The sequence below is a fragment of the Pygocentrus nattereri genome, chromosome 2, assembly GCF_015220715.1.
Source record: "Pygocentrus nattereri isolate fPygNat1 chromosome 2, fPygNat1.pri, whole genome shotgun sequence".
Classification (NCBI taxonomy): Eukaryota; Metazoa; Chordata; class Actinopteri; order Characiformes; family Serrasalmidae; genus Pygocentrus; species Pygocentrus nattereri.
In genome coordinates, this window is record NC_051212.1 from 29,843,255 (window position 1) to 29,856,889 (window position 13,635).

At 40.6% G+C, this 13,635-nt stretch overlaps 1 protein-coding gene across 2 annotated transcripts in view; it reads right to left on the reverse strand.

The window, feature by feature from the left end:
• dhx15 (DEAH (Asp-Glu-Ala-His) box helicase 15) overlaps window positions 1-13,635 on the reverse strand; it is a 31,105-nt gene that overhangs the window by 13,203 nt on the left and 4,267 nt on the right. For both annotated transcript variants that reach the window (XM_017713962.2, XM_017713963.2), the window contains exons 4-6: window positions 12,428-12,587; window positions 10,715-10,933; window positions 3,197-3,364 (exon numbers count right to left, since the gene is read on the reverse strand). In XM_017713962.2, the coding sequence (XP_017569451.1) occupies window positions 3,197-3,364; window positions 10,715-10,933; window positions 12,428-12,587 (547 nt within the window). The remainder of the gene's footprint in view (window positions 1-3,196; window positions 3,365-10,714; window positions 10,934-12,427; window positions 12,588-13,635) is intronic.

Here is a 13,635-nt window from a genome sequence, read left to right on the forward strand (position 1 = left end):
CTCTGCACTATCCTACCCTCCATCAGTAACCTAAAAAGTAGTTTAAGACAAAGTAATCTGGCAACAGCTTACTTCCATTTACACCCTACAGCAAGGATTCAGGAGCTCAGTTGGCAGTTTGAGAAAATGGTAGTGGCAAGCTTCACAAGCAATGGAAGAAGCTTACGCAGCCCTGTTACTAACTGTTACTAACCTGCAAGAAAAATAGAAAAATAATTTTAATAAACGTTAAAAGATGTTATAATCAGAAAATTTAGGGCAATACCCTAAATTCAGGTATTCAGTATACCTGAATAAGAATTCACACAAAAGCCTAAAATAGTGCAAGTTTTCAGTAGTGTTGCTATTCTTCATACTTCCTATGCATGCAAGAGACTACGACACACATGCTTACTTTGAAAAGCATTTTAAAATGTCCTTTTTAATTCTAACATTTTTTCAAAATGTTAATTTAATCAATTTAATCAAAATGGTCATTTAAAGATTATGAACTCCCCTTAAAAGAACAATCTTTCAATGTAATATTTTAAGTCCGAACCCAAATTTTCACCCAAAACACATGGTTTACTTTAAAACACAGTGCTGTCTATATAAGACAGTAACATGGGCATAAATGGGGGGGGGGGGGGGGTTGCCTGGTTCATCACATCCAGCGATTACACTGGTCACCTTACACCCACTGAGAATAGCCTGCTCATAATCATATATACACATGAGGCCTCTCATCAATTGCATTGATTGCTTGTACTTATGGAGCCAAGCACAAGCCACAAACAGTAACGACTGGCTCCAATCAGTCTGTCACAGTACTGAACTAAACAGCCTTTTCATCAGTAATATCATTAGGGTATCATAGTGCTGTGTTACTTCTGGGTTATTAGACACTGAGGGGCAGAGACTCTGCCTAACTTGAGCCATTCTTCACCAACGTCACCTAGGAAAGTGTCACACTGACAAATTAAACCAGATTTACAGCTCAGGCTGTGTGCCTGATTTGGGCTGAAGAACTCTTCTGCAACAATCAAAAGGGGAGCGTGGGCTTGGAGGAAACATGATTTAATCCTCTTTCACAGCAGCCATAAAAAATTTCCTCCTGTTTTTGGAGGTCCCATTTCAACTATGCACTATTCCCCTCTTAATAACATTAATTGAATGTATTGATGGAAATGTATATGAAACCAGATGCAAACTGGATTTTCATCTTTGTAAATCAATTGTATTAATTTTTTTTATTATGCAAGTTCTCAATGATTTACTGACAGCAAGAAAGTTGCAGTTGGGTTGTCCGTTTTTATCTCAGTACAGCTGTATTTGTGGAGAGGTGTGAATTGTTTTCACAGCAGGGGGTTCTCACACCTCCCTTTTCACCCCTCATTACTTGCTAGCAGCTCAACACAGTCACAACATGTTACACCCAGAGAGCCAGTCCTAGTTAACCTGATGGCAGATTACCAATATATTGTATTAATTTTAATAAATCTGAGCTTATTTCCATTGTACCGGTAAAATGGCCTGCTGTAAAAATTAGCATGTGTGACATGCACCATTGTCTCTGCCCTTTAATTCCCCAATCACCTTTCCTTGCACTAGCACAAGTGACATTTCCCGAAGGCCTAGATACATATGACGATCAAAGTTTACCTGCCACAAAGATGGACTGCCTTCAACTGATCAAGGCTAAAAGACGTGCATTACTGATTAAACTAGCCCTATAAAATCTGCTGTTGTCAGTGCAGGACTGGCAACTGGGCTCTTGCACAGGTGTGCAGTCAATATCCACACCCTGTCCCCTAGTCACACCAAAGAAACCTCATTTGCATTGTGGGTAATGCATGCCAGAGGGTCTGACAAGATGACATTTTAACAAGGTAATTTGAGCTCATCTCTATGCAACTGAAGTCACCCAGGGACAGACAAGGTAGGATGCAGAAAAATAATACCTGAATGCCAGAAGGCTGGTCAGACACCTCTAAGAAATCACCGGGCTGTGGGTGGAACTGCTGTCATTTCAAAGTCTGCGTCTGGGGTTTGGGGGCCGAGTGAGGACCTGATTACAACTGAGTAGACTGTTAGCATTACCATGTTCTGCCCAACGTTTCATCGTCAGACACTGTTCCTTGTTGCTTCCCCCATCCCAGTCAGGAAGCTGGGGGTTTGCTTCCCAGGAGCTCCACAGTAGCCACACCAGTGTATCTATGTCGCTGTTTCATGTCAACATCCCTTTGAACAGCCTGAGCAAACACCGGCTGATGTTTGAACTTTTAAAGCAGCCAGAACCTGGCTTACGGGCAATCAGACCAGCGCAAATTCCTGCACCTCTTTAAACATAGAAGTGGTTGAGGAAGATGAAATGATGACATGAAGCCACAGAGGAGCAGAGCAGAGGCAAGAGAGGGAGGCTGAGATAGCCGTTTGATTCTGTGCGCACATCAAAAGGCAACTGTGGGAGAATCAATTGAAGGGACTGCTAATGCTACAGCTTCTAAAGGATGAAACACACTGGAAACAGCTACAGCAAAAAAAAAAAAAAAAAAAAAAAAAAAAAAAAAAAAGACTAAAAGAGGACGGCTCCATTTGTCCCAATAATATCTAGTATAGAAAATGTCTGCACATTTGTAGGCAATGATTAGACTGGAATTCCGTCAGATTCCCACCAAGTAGTAGGGATGTCCTAATGGTCCCTTTGCAGTCGAGGGAGTAAAAGGCACTGGAGGAAGAAGAAAACACCAAAAGCAAAAAGCAGAATGTGCCATAAAAGTGACTTCATCAAGATTCATATGTGCCAATGCAGTGGCAAAAAAAAAGATGGAGAACATTTTGCAAGGGACAAAAACTATTGGCCGTGATAATATATCCAGTGGCTAAGAGCTCATGAGTAATACTCTGCTTGTGATTTAGAGAAGAGAATCATATGCTGACAACAGCAGCATATGCTGTGAGTCAGTGCTGCACCAAAGCTTGGGGAGAGTGTGCAAAAAAAGAAAATTTAATAACAATAAATAAATAAATAAATAAATAAATAAAGATAAAAAAAAAAAAAAAAAAAAAACCACTTCCACAAACTCCTGCCACCACTCACTGCCCTGCCTGTCTCCACTACTTCAGCTCATGTTCTCAGCCTTCCAATGTCTCTCTGTCTTGTTCTTAATGAATGACTGAGTAGAGCAACGCTTGGAAGATGATAGGTGACGTTTACCTTCCTGCCGATGGCTCCGTTGGGCTTGCGAGGCGGAGGAGGCTCGAAGATCCTCTGCTGCTGTTGGGGTGGGAGCGTGGAGTAGAGTGGGATGATTTTGATGTCTCCTACCTCCGGGCCCAGGTCATCAATTTCCCGTTTGATCCGCTTGCAAGCTTCGTCGATTTCCTGAAGAGGAAGCCAGGCACAGTAAGATAAAGAATTGACTGGTTAAAAAATGTTGACAAGAGATATACCAAACAATTTGCATTAACAGGTGGAATATTGGCGTTAACAGATCCCTACTGTTATATTTTTTGAGCTCTATTTACACAACTCTGAGATGTGCCATGGTCAGATATTATGATATTGTTGCATATTAGATTGTAGTGCTGGACAATCATACCAATATACTGATTATTATTACTAAACGACATAGCTAGTTAATGATATTTAATAAAAATTGAGAACTACAGTACATAATTAACAGGGTGCGTGAGATTTTGGAATAAAACACAAAACAGTAAGGCTCCTTTCTAGAAATGTAGTTTCTGGCTGTAAGGCTCCCTATGGTGTAATTAAGAGAGAACAGCACAACAGTCCACAAGCTATGTCAAGTTTGTAAGACATTTTTCGCATAATGCAGCAGTAGACAGAAAGCAAGGATTCACTACCTTACACATCAGACACAGCAATACCATGATGTTTGGAAAATACTGTGATACTGAGTTTTATCAATACCAGCACTCGCTAACAGTAGATACTCTGATCGTGAGCAAAAGTTGCACTGGGCTATTCCTAATGTTGCCACTTCCATTCACTGTAATAAAATGTGAACAAGTGATGGTGGAAGAGCAGATAACCTTAACAATTGCACACTTTACCACCAAAGTAGCATCATATGTCCTTGTTCATCAAGTTTTGTTACACTGCATTCTGTTTGTCCCAGTTACTTGAGCCAGCAGCTGGTTTTGGACCAGTCCTCCACTAATCTTGACCCTAGCCTTCCCATACAAATCACATTAACTGTCCCTGGAACAGATCCCAGGGGCATAAAACACCAACAGTGGTGAGGCTCTGGTGCTTTAGTGCCAGTACACTTCATGTGCCAGTTGTAATGTGGCTGGGGAAAATTAAACTTGGAGTGCATGGTGCTTGGGTGAGCTCCCTGTGGTTCTGCTGTCAAAAGCAGCAGTCACAAGGGCATGTGCACACATACATACAGACAGGCATGGTTCATTATTCCAGATGGCAATGAAGAAGGGCTAACATGAAATGAGAAAGCTGTACTGATGCATAACCCAAAGCAAATCACAAAGGATCAGTTAAGTGAGGCTGAACATTACAAACACAGTGGGCTTCGACACAGGGGATTCTCTGCTCCTCCAGAAACTTGAAAAAATGACAGTTGACGCACTAGAGATACAATAGAGCTAACCAGCTTCAAAACGCTTATAACACCTGGAAACCAGCATAGTTAAATGACAGTGTTGCTTTTGTTAATACAAGAGTGCATTCAGAGTTTAAATATTGTAATCATTTTTATGCAAAAACATTTTGATGATTTAATTCACTACAAAATAACAGCGCTCAGCTCTGTTCTAAACAAGCAAGTATTTTATTCAATTTGCAATCCATCCATTTCAATGAATGATATGTTCTACCAATCAGGAGGGCATTATAGCTCAAGTGAAATATTTGTTAGACACAAACACAGATCCTGCTTTAAAAAGGAAAAAAAAAAATCCTCTTTTTCTTCTTGCTGGAACATGAACATACCAAGATCGCCACAGCTGGACAAAAACCAAAGCCTATACACTAGCACCATCCTCAGGCTGAAGGGTGCAATGCAGCCAAAGCTGCAAGGAAAGGGAGCGATCACATGCCTGAAATTCCAAAGAGTCTCCTATTACAACAGAATGTAGGGGCAGTTTAATATCTGCTGCAGCAACTCCCAGAGACCTATATTATAAGTATTACGCAAAGATTACCATGCCACACTGAGGACATTCAAATTATTTGAATTTTGACTAATAAAGTAAAAGAGTGGAACTTATTATTCACTATGTTTCGGGTCAATCATTTAAAACCTATCCTATATTTGAGCTACCAAGACCGTACTTACACATCTGTTTCCAGGGTACAAAGTGTGCATGCAAAATTGAGCAAGCAGCCACGTGCCTCTTAATCAAAGCCCTGCCACCACAGCGCGGGACAGTAAATGTGAATGGATTGATCAAATTAGTCAAAGTATTAATAGACCATCAGCCCTCTGGATGCAGCAGCTGTCAGGAGGACTGGCGTCCACACAGCCAAAACACCAGGGAGAGGGATGAGAGGCTGTGTCCAAAGAAGAGTGCCTGCACCTGGGGCAGGACGCCAACACAAGCCCACTTGCTCCACACAGCCGGCTTGATACAATGCTGGATGAACATTCTTGAAATGCTCTTTTTAATCTACATAGTGCAGATGTAAATTAGTTGGAACCGATTCAAAAGGGAAAAATAATCTTCAGCCGTGCCAGTTTGAGGCTAATCTGAACCCACTGCAGTTGTGCAAATAACAGAATTTCATCTGCAGGAGCTTGTTTAAGATACAGCAAATAGATAACTGTGCATCTGGCAAAAAATTCAACAGCATCACAGGAAAAAAAGGATTGAATCTTCATAAAAATGCACAATCATTTAGCAACAGAAAAAATGAACAATCTGAGAACTGCAGCTGAACATTTCTATTTCAATAAATTAAGCACCGTTTCTGTGATTGTAATGGTTCTATTCAAAATCTTAACTGATGTAATCTACAGATTCATTTGCTTAATCAAACCTCTGCTACACTTTTTTTTTAAATGCACAAAACACTACAGGCTTCACAAGCTGTTCTATGAACAGTATTATTTTACAATCCCAATTCCGATGAAGTTGGGACGTTGGGTAAAACATAAAAACAGAACACCATGATCTGCAAATCCTTTTCATCTTATATTCAATTGAATACACTACAAAGACAAGATATTTAACGTTCAAACGGATAAAGTTCATTGTTTTTTGCAAATATTCACTCATTTTGAATTTCATGCCTGCAACACGTTCCAAAGAAGTTGGGACAGGGGCATGTTTACCACTGTGTTACATCACCTTTCCTTTTAACAACATAAGCGGTTGGGAACTGAGGACACTAATTGTTGAAGCTTTGTAGGTGGAATTCTTTCCAATTCTTGCTTGATGTACAACTTCAGTTGCTCAATAGTCCGGGGTCTCCGTTGTTGTATTTTGCGCTTCATAATGCTCCACACATTTTCAATGGGAGACAGGTCTGGACTGCAGACAGGCCAGTCTAGTACCCACACTCTTTTACTATGAAGCCACGCTGTTGTAACGTGTGCAGAATGAGGCTTGGCATTGTCTTGCTGAAATAAGCAGGACGTCCCTGAAAAAGATGTTGCTTGGATGGCAGCATATGTTGCTCCAGAACCTGCATGTACCTTTCAGCATTAATGGTGCCTTCACAGATGTGCAAGTTACCCATGCCATGGGCACTAACACACCCCCACACCATCAGAGATGCTGGCTTTTGAACTTTGCGCTGATAACAATCCGGACAGTCCTTTTCCTCTTTGGCCCGGAGGACACGACATCCATGATTTCCAAAAACAATCTGAAACGTGGACTCGTCAGACCACAGGACACTTTTCCACTTTGTGTCAGTTCATCCCGGATGAGCTTGGGCCCAGAGAAGCCGGCGGCGTTTCTGGGTGGTGTTGATATATGGCTTTCACTTTGGATGGCAGAGTTTTAACTTGCACTTGTAGATGGAGCGACGAACTGTGTTCACTGACAGTGGTTTTCTGAAGTGTTCCTGAGCCCATGTGGTAATATCCGTTACAGAATGATGTTGGTTTTTAATGCAGTGACGCCTGAGGGATCAAAGGTCACGGGCATTCAGTGTTGGTTTACTGCCTTGCTGCTTACTTGCAGAGATTTCTCCAACTGACAATGATATTATGGACTGTAGATGATGAAATCCCTAAATTCCATGCAATTGCACGTTGAGAAACGTTGTTCTTAAACTGTTGGACTATTTGCTCACGCAGTTGTTCACAAAGTGGTGAACCTCGCCCCGTCCTTGGTTGTGAACGACTGAGCCTTTCAGGGATGCTCCCTTTATACCCAATCATGACACTCACCTGTTTCCAATTAACCTGTTCACCTGTGGAATGTTCCAAACAGGTGTTTTTTTTGAGCATTCCTCAACTTTCCCAGTCTTTTGTTGCCCCTGTCCCAACTTCTTTGGAACGTGTTGCAGGCATCAAATTCAAAATGAGTGAATATTTGCAATAAACAATCAAGTTTATCCGTTTGAACATTAAATATCTTGTCTTTGTAGTGTATTCAATTGAATATAGGTTGAAAAGGATTTGCAAATCATCGTATTCTGTTTTTATTTGTGTTACACAACGTCCCAACTTCATTGGAATTGGGGTTGTACACAAACACCTTTAACCTATTTAAGAGCATGTTAAACATACAGTGGGAGAACATGCAACATTATACACTTCCATCAAAGATCTATGATATTTTTGAGGCTGTTTTGCCTCATAATGGATACAAATGCAAGATAATTGTTCCAGTAGTGAATGGGTTGTGTTCAAAATACAGCGTGAACATCAATATATTGTGGACAGTGTGCGTACCGATAAACTGACCTCCATGTTACCAGCACAATGAAAACATGCTCTTCTAAGTTATGGTTCGAGTTTTGCTGTTTATTAATGTTTGAAAACTAAGTAGATATTACTGCAATGCATGTTACATGATACTTTTACAGACACTGACTCACAACCACTTCCCTATCAAGCCTCTGTGATTAAAAGTGCGGCACGTTCACTCTTTAGCCTCTGCATCCAGCACCTCAGAGGGAGCAACACCTATAATAGTTCTTACAAGCTCCTTCAAAATTATTGTTGATCATTATTCCTGCATTTTTTAAAACTTAAACAGCAACATTAAACATTAATGAAAACGTTATTTGCATTGCCCACAACCATATGTCGCTCCTGATTAATGTTCTAAATTTTATGAATTAAAAAAAGCCTGACCAAAAATGTCTGCTGTACATCAGGTGGCTGTCATTGCATCAAACTGCACTGAGGAAATTGTATGATGACACATATCGTGATACATAAGTTACTGACAATACTCAGCCCTCCTACAAATTTTCCATAATCATCTCTTTCCTAGAACTCTACTGTAACACATTTATGGCATAATGTAAATGTAAGCGGTAAACCTAGAGGTGTGCAATATGGCAAAAATGTAATATTGCAATACGTCCAGAGATGTTCATGATGTATGACATCTGATCAGTTGCAACAGGGAAAAAAAGAACCAGCAATGCTACATTTTTAAAACTACCCATCCAAATAAGTGAATACAAAGCTTTTATTCAATATTTTGCATATGGTGGTGCTCTAAATCCAGTTAAACTCGACTAATTTTGCTCCCGTTATAATCAACATACAGCTGATCAGTGTTCTCAAGATAAACAATATTCATACTGTATTGCATCAATCCTTCATGATAGCAACATGTCATATTGCCCAGTCCTGGGTACACCCATCTTATTCTTGTTATTATGCTTCCTTTCTTTTTCTTGTTATTATGCTTCCATCCCACAGTGTTCCTCTGTTAAACATTTTTGCCAAATGGTTGTTTTGACACACCTATGGCTTAAGTGACACAGACTACAGCAGATGACTACAGAAAAAAAGTCACATTAAGAATCAACTTTTTATTAATCTCATGAACTACTAATGCAATGACACACATCCAGCCAAAAACCAGAGCAGACGACTGACCAATTATGTCTGGAATTGTCCAATTATTTATAGAAAATGTGGGCTGTGGCTCTTTCACTCAATACAGATGTAATTACCCTTGAATTAAGACTGACAGTGTGTACTTTAACCTCAGACATTGATTCTTTTCAAATTCAATAGGCTGGAGTGCAGAGCAAAAAAAACCAACAAATTGTGTCACTGTTCAATTACTTACAGACTACACCGTATACAACACGCATGCACACATTCATCTCTCACACCCACACACAAGGATGCTGCTGACCCTTCATCTGTAACCGTATTTATCATTTTGGGTGGGAATCTAAACCCCTATTCCAGTTGGGTGGGCACCAGTTGCAAGAAAGGGAAAATAACAAATGACTTAATTTCAAGGCTGAATCTGGGTCACACACTGCCATCACACACAGGCTCTTCACCCAACCACCAAGCCCAGCTGAGTCCACAGTCATTATAAATCTTAACGTTGATCTCAGCTCTGCAGGACTGTGTAGAAGGGGATGGAAGTGGATTTGCTAAATTGTTTAAATAAATAAGTAAGTAAGTAAGTAAGTAAGTAAGTAAGTAAATAAATAAGTAAATAAATAAATAAATAAATGCGTATGTAAGGGACATATTTACTAGGGATGCACCAACACTAATACTGGTATCCGGATACCGTGCTCATTTATTCATACTCAACCTCACAAAAATGTACTGATATTAACATCTGACATCAGCTGATATGTCACTTAAGCCAAATATGTGTACACAGCCACACAAGCTGGCAACGAACGAGGGTCTGCTCACACAGAGATCTTTTACAGACTCCGTCACAGTCGGACACAAAGCCGCTGGTCACTTTGAACATTCCACCTTGGTGTATTCCCTCTAGGCATACACCATTAGCCTGTTTTTAAGCACACACAATCACAATCACTTCTCCAAGGGGTGGACACATGTAGGCTAGCTAAACAGAGGCAAAATGCAGTTGGCATTTGATACATAAGTCTGTATATGCCCACTTCTTTCTATCTGATTGAATAGAATATGTATTATGATATGGCAATAGAATGGTATTAACTTTAAAATTAAAGCATGTTTTTAATGCAGTTTAAAATATACCCAGTAGGCAGCAACAACATGCCAAAGCCCAGCTCCCCATGAGCAGCATGTTACTAAAGAAGTCATGATTGGTGGGTTCTCCTTCAAACACAGATTTTTTTGAGTGACATTTACATTTAGTGTGTGATGATTTACAAATAACATTATCAACACACTAAATTGTAGTTTGTTGCTTTTATTTTATTTGCCTAATTTGCTATCTTGTGTCATGGAAAGCAGCAGTGAGGGAAAACTCAAAGGTTTCCTCTACGCAACTGTTATCGGTATCAATAACATGTTCGCTGGACTAGACTTGGGCACAAACGGATTGCGGCAGAATATATTTTACTAATGTTAATCACACTTTGAAATACTCCTACATGCTGCTTATCGTGCACTTTATTTGCTGAAGTTTCAGTCAGTGAATTCAATAACTCACAGAGTGAGCAAGCTGTACAGCGCAAAAGGCATCGTTTTATTTAAATCATTACATAGCGCATCTAGCACCTGTGTTTCTGCATACCAGGTGGACTGTTCTAAAACTCAAAAAGCAAACAAGCAGAAGCACAGCATTCACCACTGGCTGAACAAGGGCTTACCTCCTGTCCTGTGAGGAAAAGCAGAACATCTCCCTCGTCTTCCTCACACATGTGGATCTGGATAACCGTTCTGATGGCTGCCTCCAGGTAGTCTCGCTCTGGCTCCGGTGTGTAGAAGATTTCCACAGGATGTGTTCTGCCAGGAATAGTGAGCAGGGGGCAGTTGTCGAAGTACACCTGGAACTTTCCAGCATCCAGGGTGGCACTCATGACAATAACCTGAGGCACAGAGAACAGCAATGGAGGTAATGACTCTGTATTGGCTTTTAAGTGGCCGCTATGCTACAATAGACTGGACTAACCCTGGTGCGTTTCACCCAGGTCAGGCTAGAGTGGCCATGCTATGCTCTCCCTGGAGCCAATTCTATAAGACACATTAGGACTCTGATGGAGGAAAATGAACCTCTACGCCTTTCAAGTGAGACGTTCCAAGGTCCACCCTGCCACCTTTCCGCACCATGAGACATCATAATTGCACTTAATCAAGGCAAATTAAACTTCAAATTCGGATGGGGACACAGGGCCAGGGATCATTCGGAGTCACCTAGACCTCATTTAACAGTCTCTGAACACATGTATAACCTTTGATTTGATCCCAACAACAAGTAGTCATTACCCATCTGCTTTATGAGAACTGGGTCCGGCACATGCCGCCCATAAAAGGCGATGTGCCTCTGCTCCCCTTGGGCTGATTGCCTTAAAATGGGTTGACCCCGGGGCAGGCTTGGCTCTGCTGCAAAACGAACTGGCCTTGCATTGCTGAGCGGAATGGCCGCATTTGTCTGCAAACAAACAGCCACACAGCTGTCAGCCATTCAAGCAGTGAAGAAGCTTTATCAGTGATTTCCAGGCAAAGGAAAAAGGGATCGTTAAAGCGGAGCACAGAAGAGGCAGGGTGAAGAATGCGCTCACAAAATTATAAGACTGCAGTCGCTTTTCAAAAGGTAGTTTTTGGGGCTTAAACACAAAGTGGATGAAGTTTGTGACCGATCCAATTTTTCTAATGTATCACTAAAGAGCATGTCACTCACTGACCCAGACAAAAGAATCCCATTTCCGTTCTCCCCAACTTATTATCTCTAATCTACAAATTGATTAATTTGTCCTTTGCTTCTACACCTAATAGATGAGTTACAGTTAGCTCTCATTATTCACTTTTGGTAACGTTCACAGAGATAAGCATAAATCCTCTTAAATAAATTAATTTGACTCCAGTGTACCCTTTTGCTACTCCAACAGGATTACTCAATATGTAACCCTTTTTAAATAGCCTGTTAGTTTAAAAAAAAAACATTAATATGTAAATAATAAGCAAATGCCCACAAACATAAGACAGTAATCTAGGAGGTAATGTTCATGGGTGTGACATCTCATGCCGTTCTCCTTTCATGTGGAACGCCAGGAGAATCACGTATCAGCACTCCCTCAGTCAAAGCAGTTACCAAAGAAATGACTTTGATGAGGTTGGAGGGTTCAGATGACAAGATCACATTATAGCACCCCATTTGAAACATGGCCAGCAAGCAGCCCTTCACTATGCCAAAGAAACACAATGTGTTTTATTCTCTTGTATTTTCCTCTTTTTTCTGCAGCTCAAACTGGAACTGAAATGGATCTGGATTGTACAAATTGACAGTGATGGAATGCTGACATGTCACAGCAGACCAGCGCTGATGTGCTTGGAGGTTTTTTATTTTTTTAAGGCATACGCACCTTTAGGTCCGCCCTCTGGCGAACAACCTCTTTGAGGACACCCATCAGAATATCTGTGGCCAGTGTGCGCTCATGAGCCTCATCCAGGATAATAACACCATATCGCTCAAGGAGGGGGTCGTTCATGGCCTCACGGAGCAACATACCATCGGTCATGTACCTACAGTCAGAACAGCTTATTAGGCATTCCTAATGTTACAAAGCAGTACGAATGACACCACATCATTAACTCAAAATAAAAACACTATACTTTTTCTAAGAGGATGCAAACATCCCCCCACAAGAGATGGCACCAATCAGACACGAGTTACAGTATTGGGTCAATATGAGCAGGAAATGCTAGAATAAATATAGGAGGGGGAAAAAAGATTAAATCCAAAATGGTCCTGTAACATTGTGTGACATGGTCCCGTGGGGTAGTACAGTGTTTGGGCAGTCTGATATAGAGGGGAGCCTGTTTTTTGTTTAAATATTCAAAATAGTCAATCATTTTTCAATATTCAATCATTTAAAAAAAAAAAAAAAAGAAAAAAAAAGAAAAAAAAGAAAAAATAACATCTGGTATGCAAATGAGTATCTCAAATGTTTTACATTCTCATATTGAAGAACCATGCATGTCTAAACTCTATGCTCCACCAGAGGGAGATGAAGAAGCTCATCATCTGCTCAGTCCAAAGCAGGAAATACAGAAATTCAAGTACGGCCAGCTACGGACTATTGCAAATCAAAAGCTGCATGGCAGCTGGATGTAGTTGAATATCTATGCTTCCATCTTTAGACTAAACCAGAGTTTAACCAAGCCTGCTCCTGGAAACCTACGTTCCCGCAAAATTTAGCTCCAAGCCTGATCAACCCCATTTCTCAATAGCCAAATGAAGTGTGTCATTTTCAAGCTGGACTGGAAAGTGCAGGAAGGCAGATCTTCAGAAGGGCTGGTCACCACTGGACTAAACAGACCTACTTTTAGATACTCATTTACAGGGAAGAGCTTACAGAAGCCAGAATACCTGCATCAGAACAGAAAAAGTGGTATTGTGCCAACACTGTTTATTACTTTCCTCCTTGCATTTCCATTTAGTTAAATTTTCTGAACAGAACACTTAAGTGGATGTATGTGTTTGTATACACAACACCAACACTGAAAGTGTTTTTTCCTATATTTACTAGAATTTAAATGTTGACATGGCCCAAGACAAAATCTTGTATTT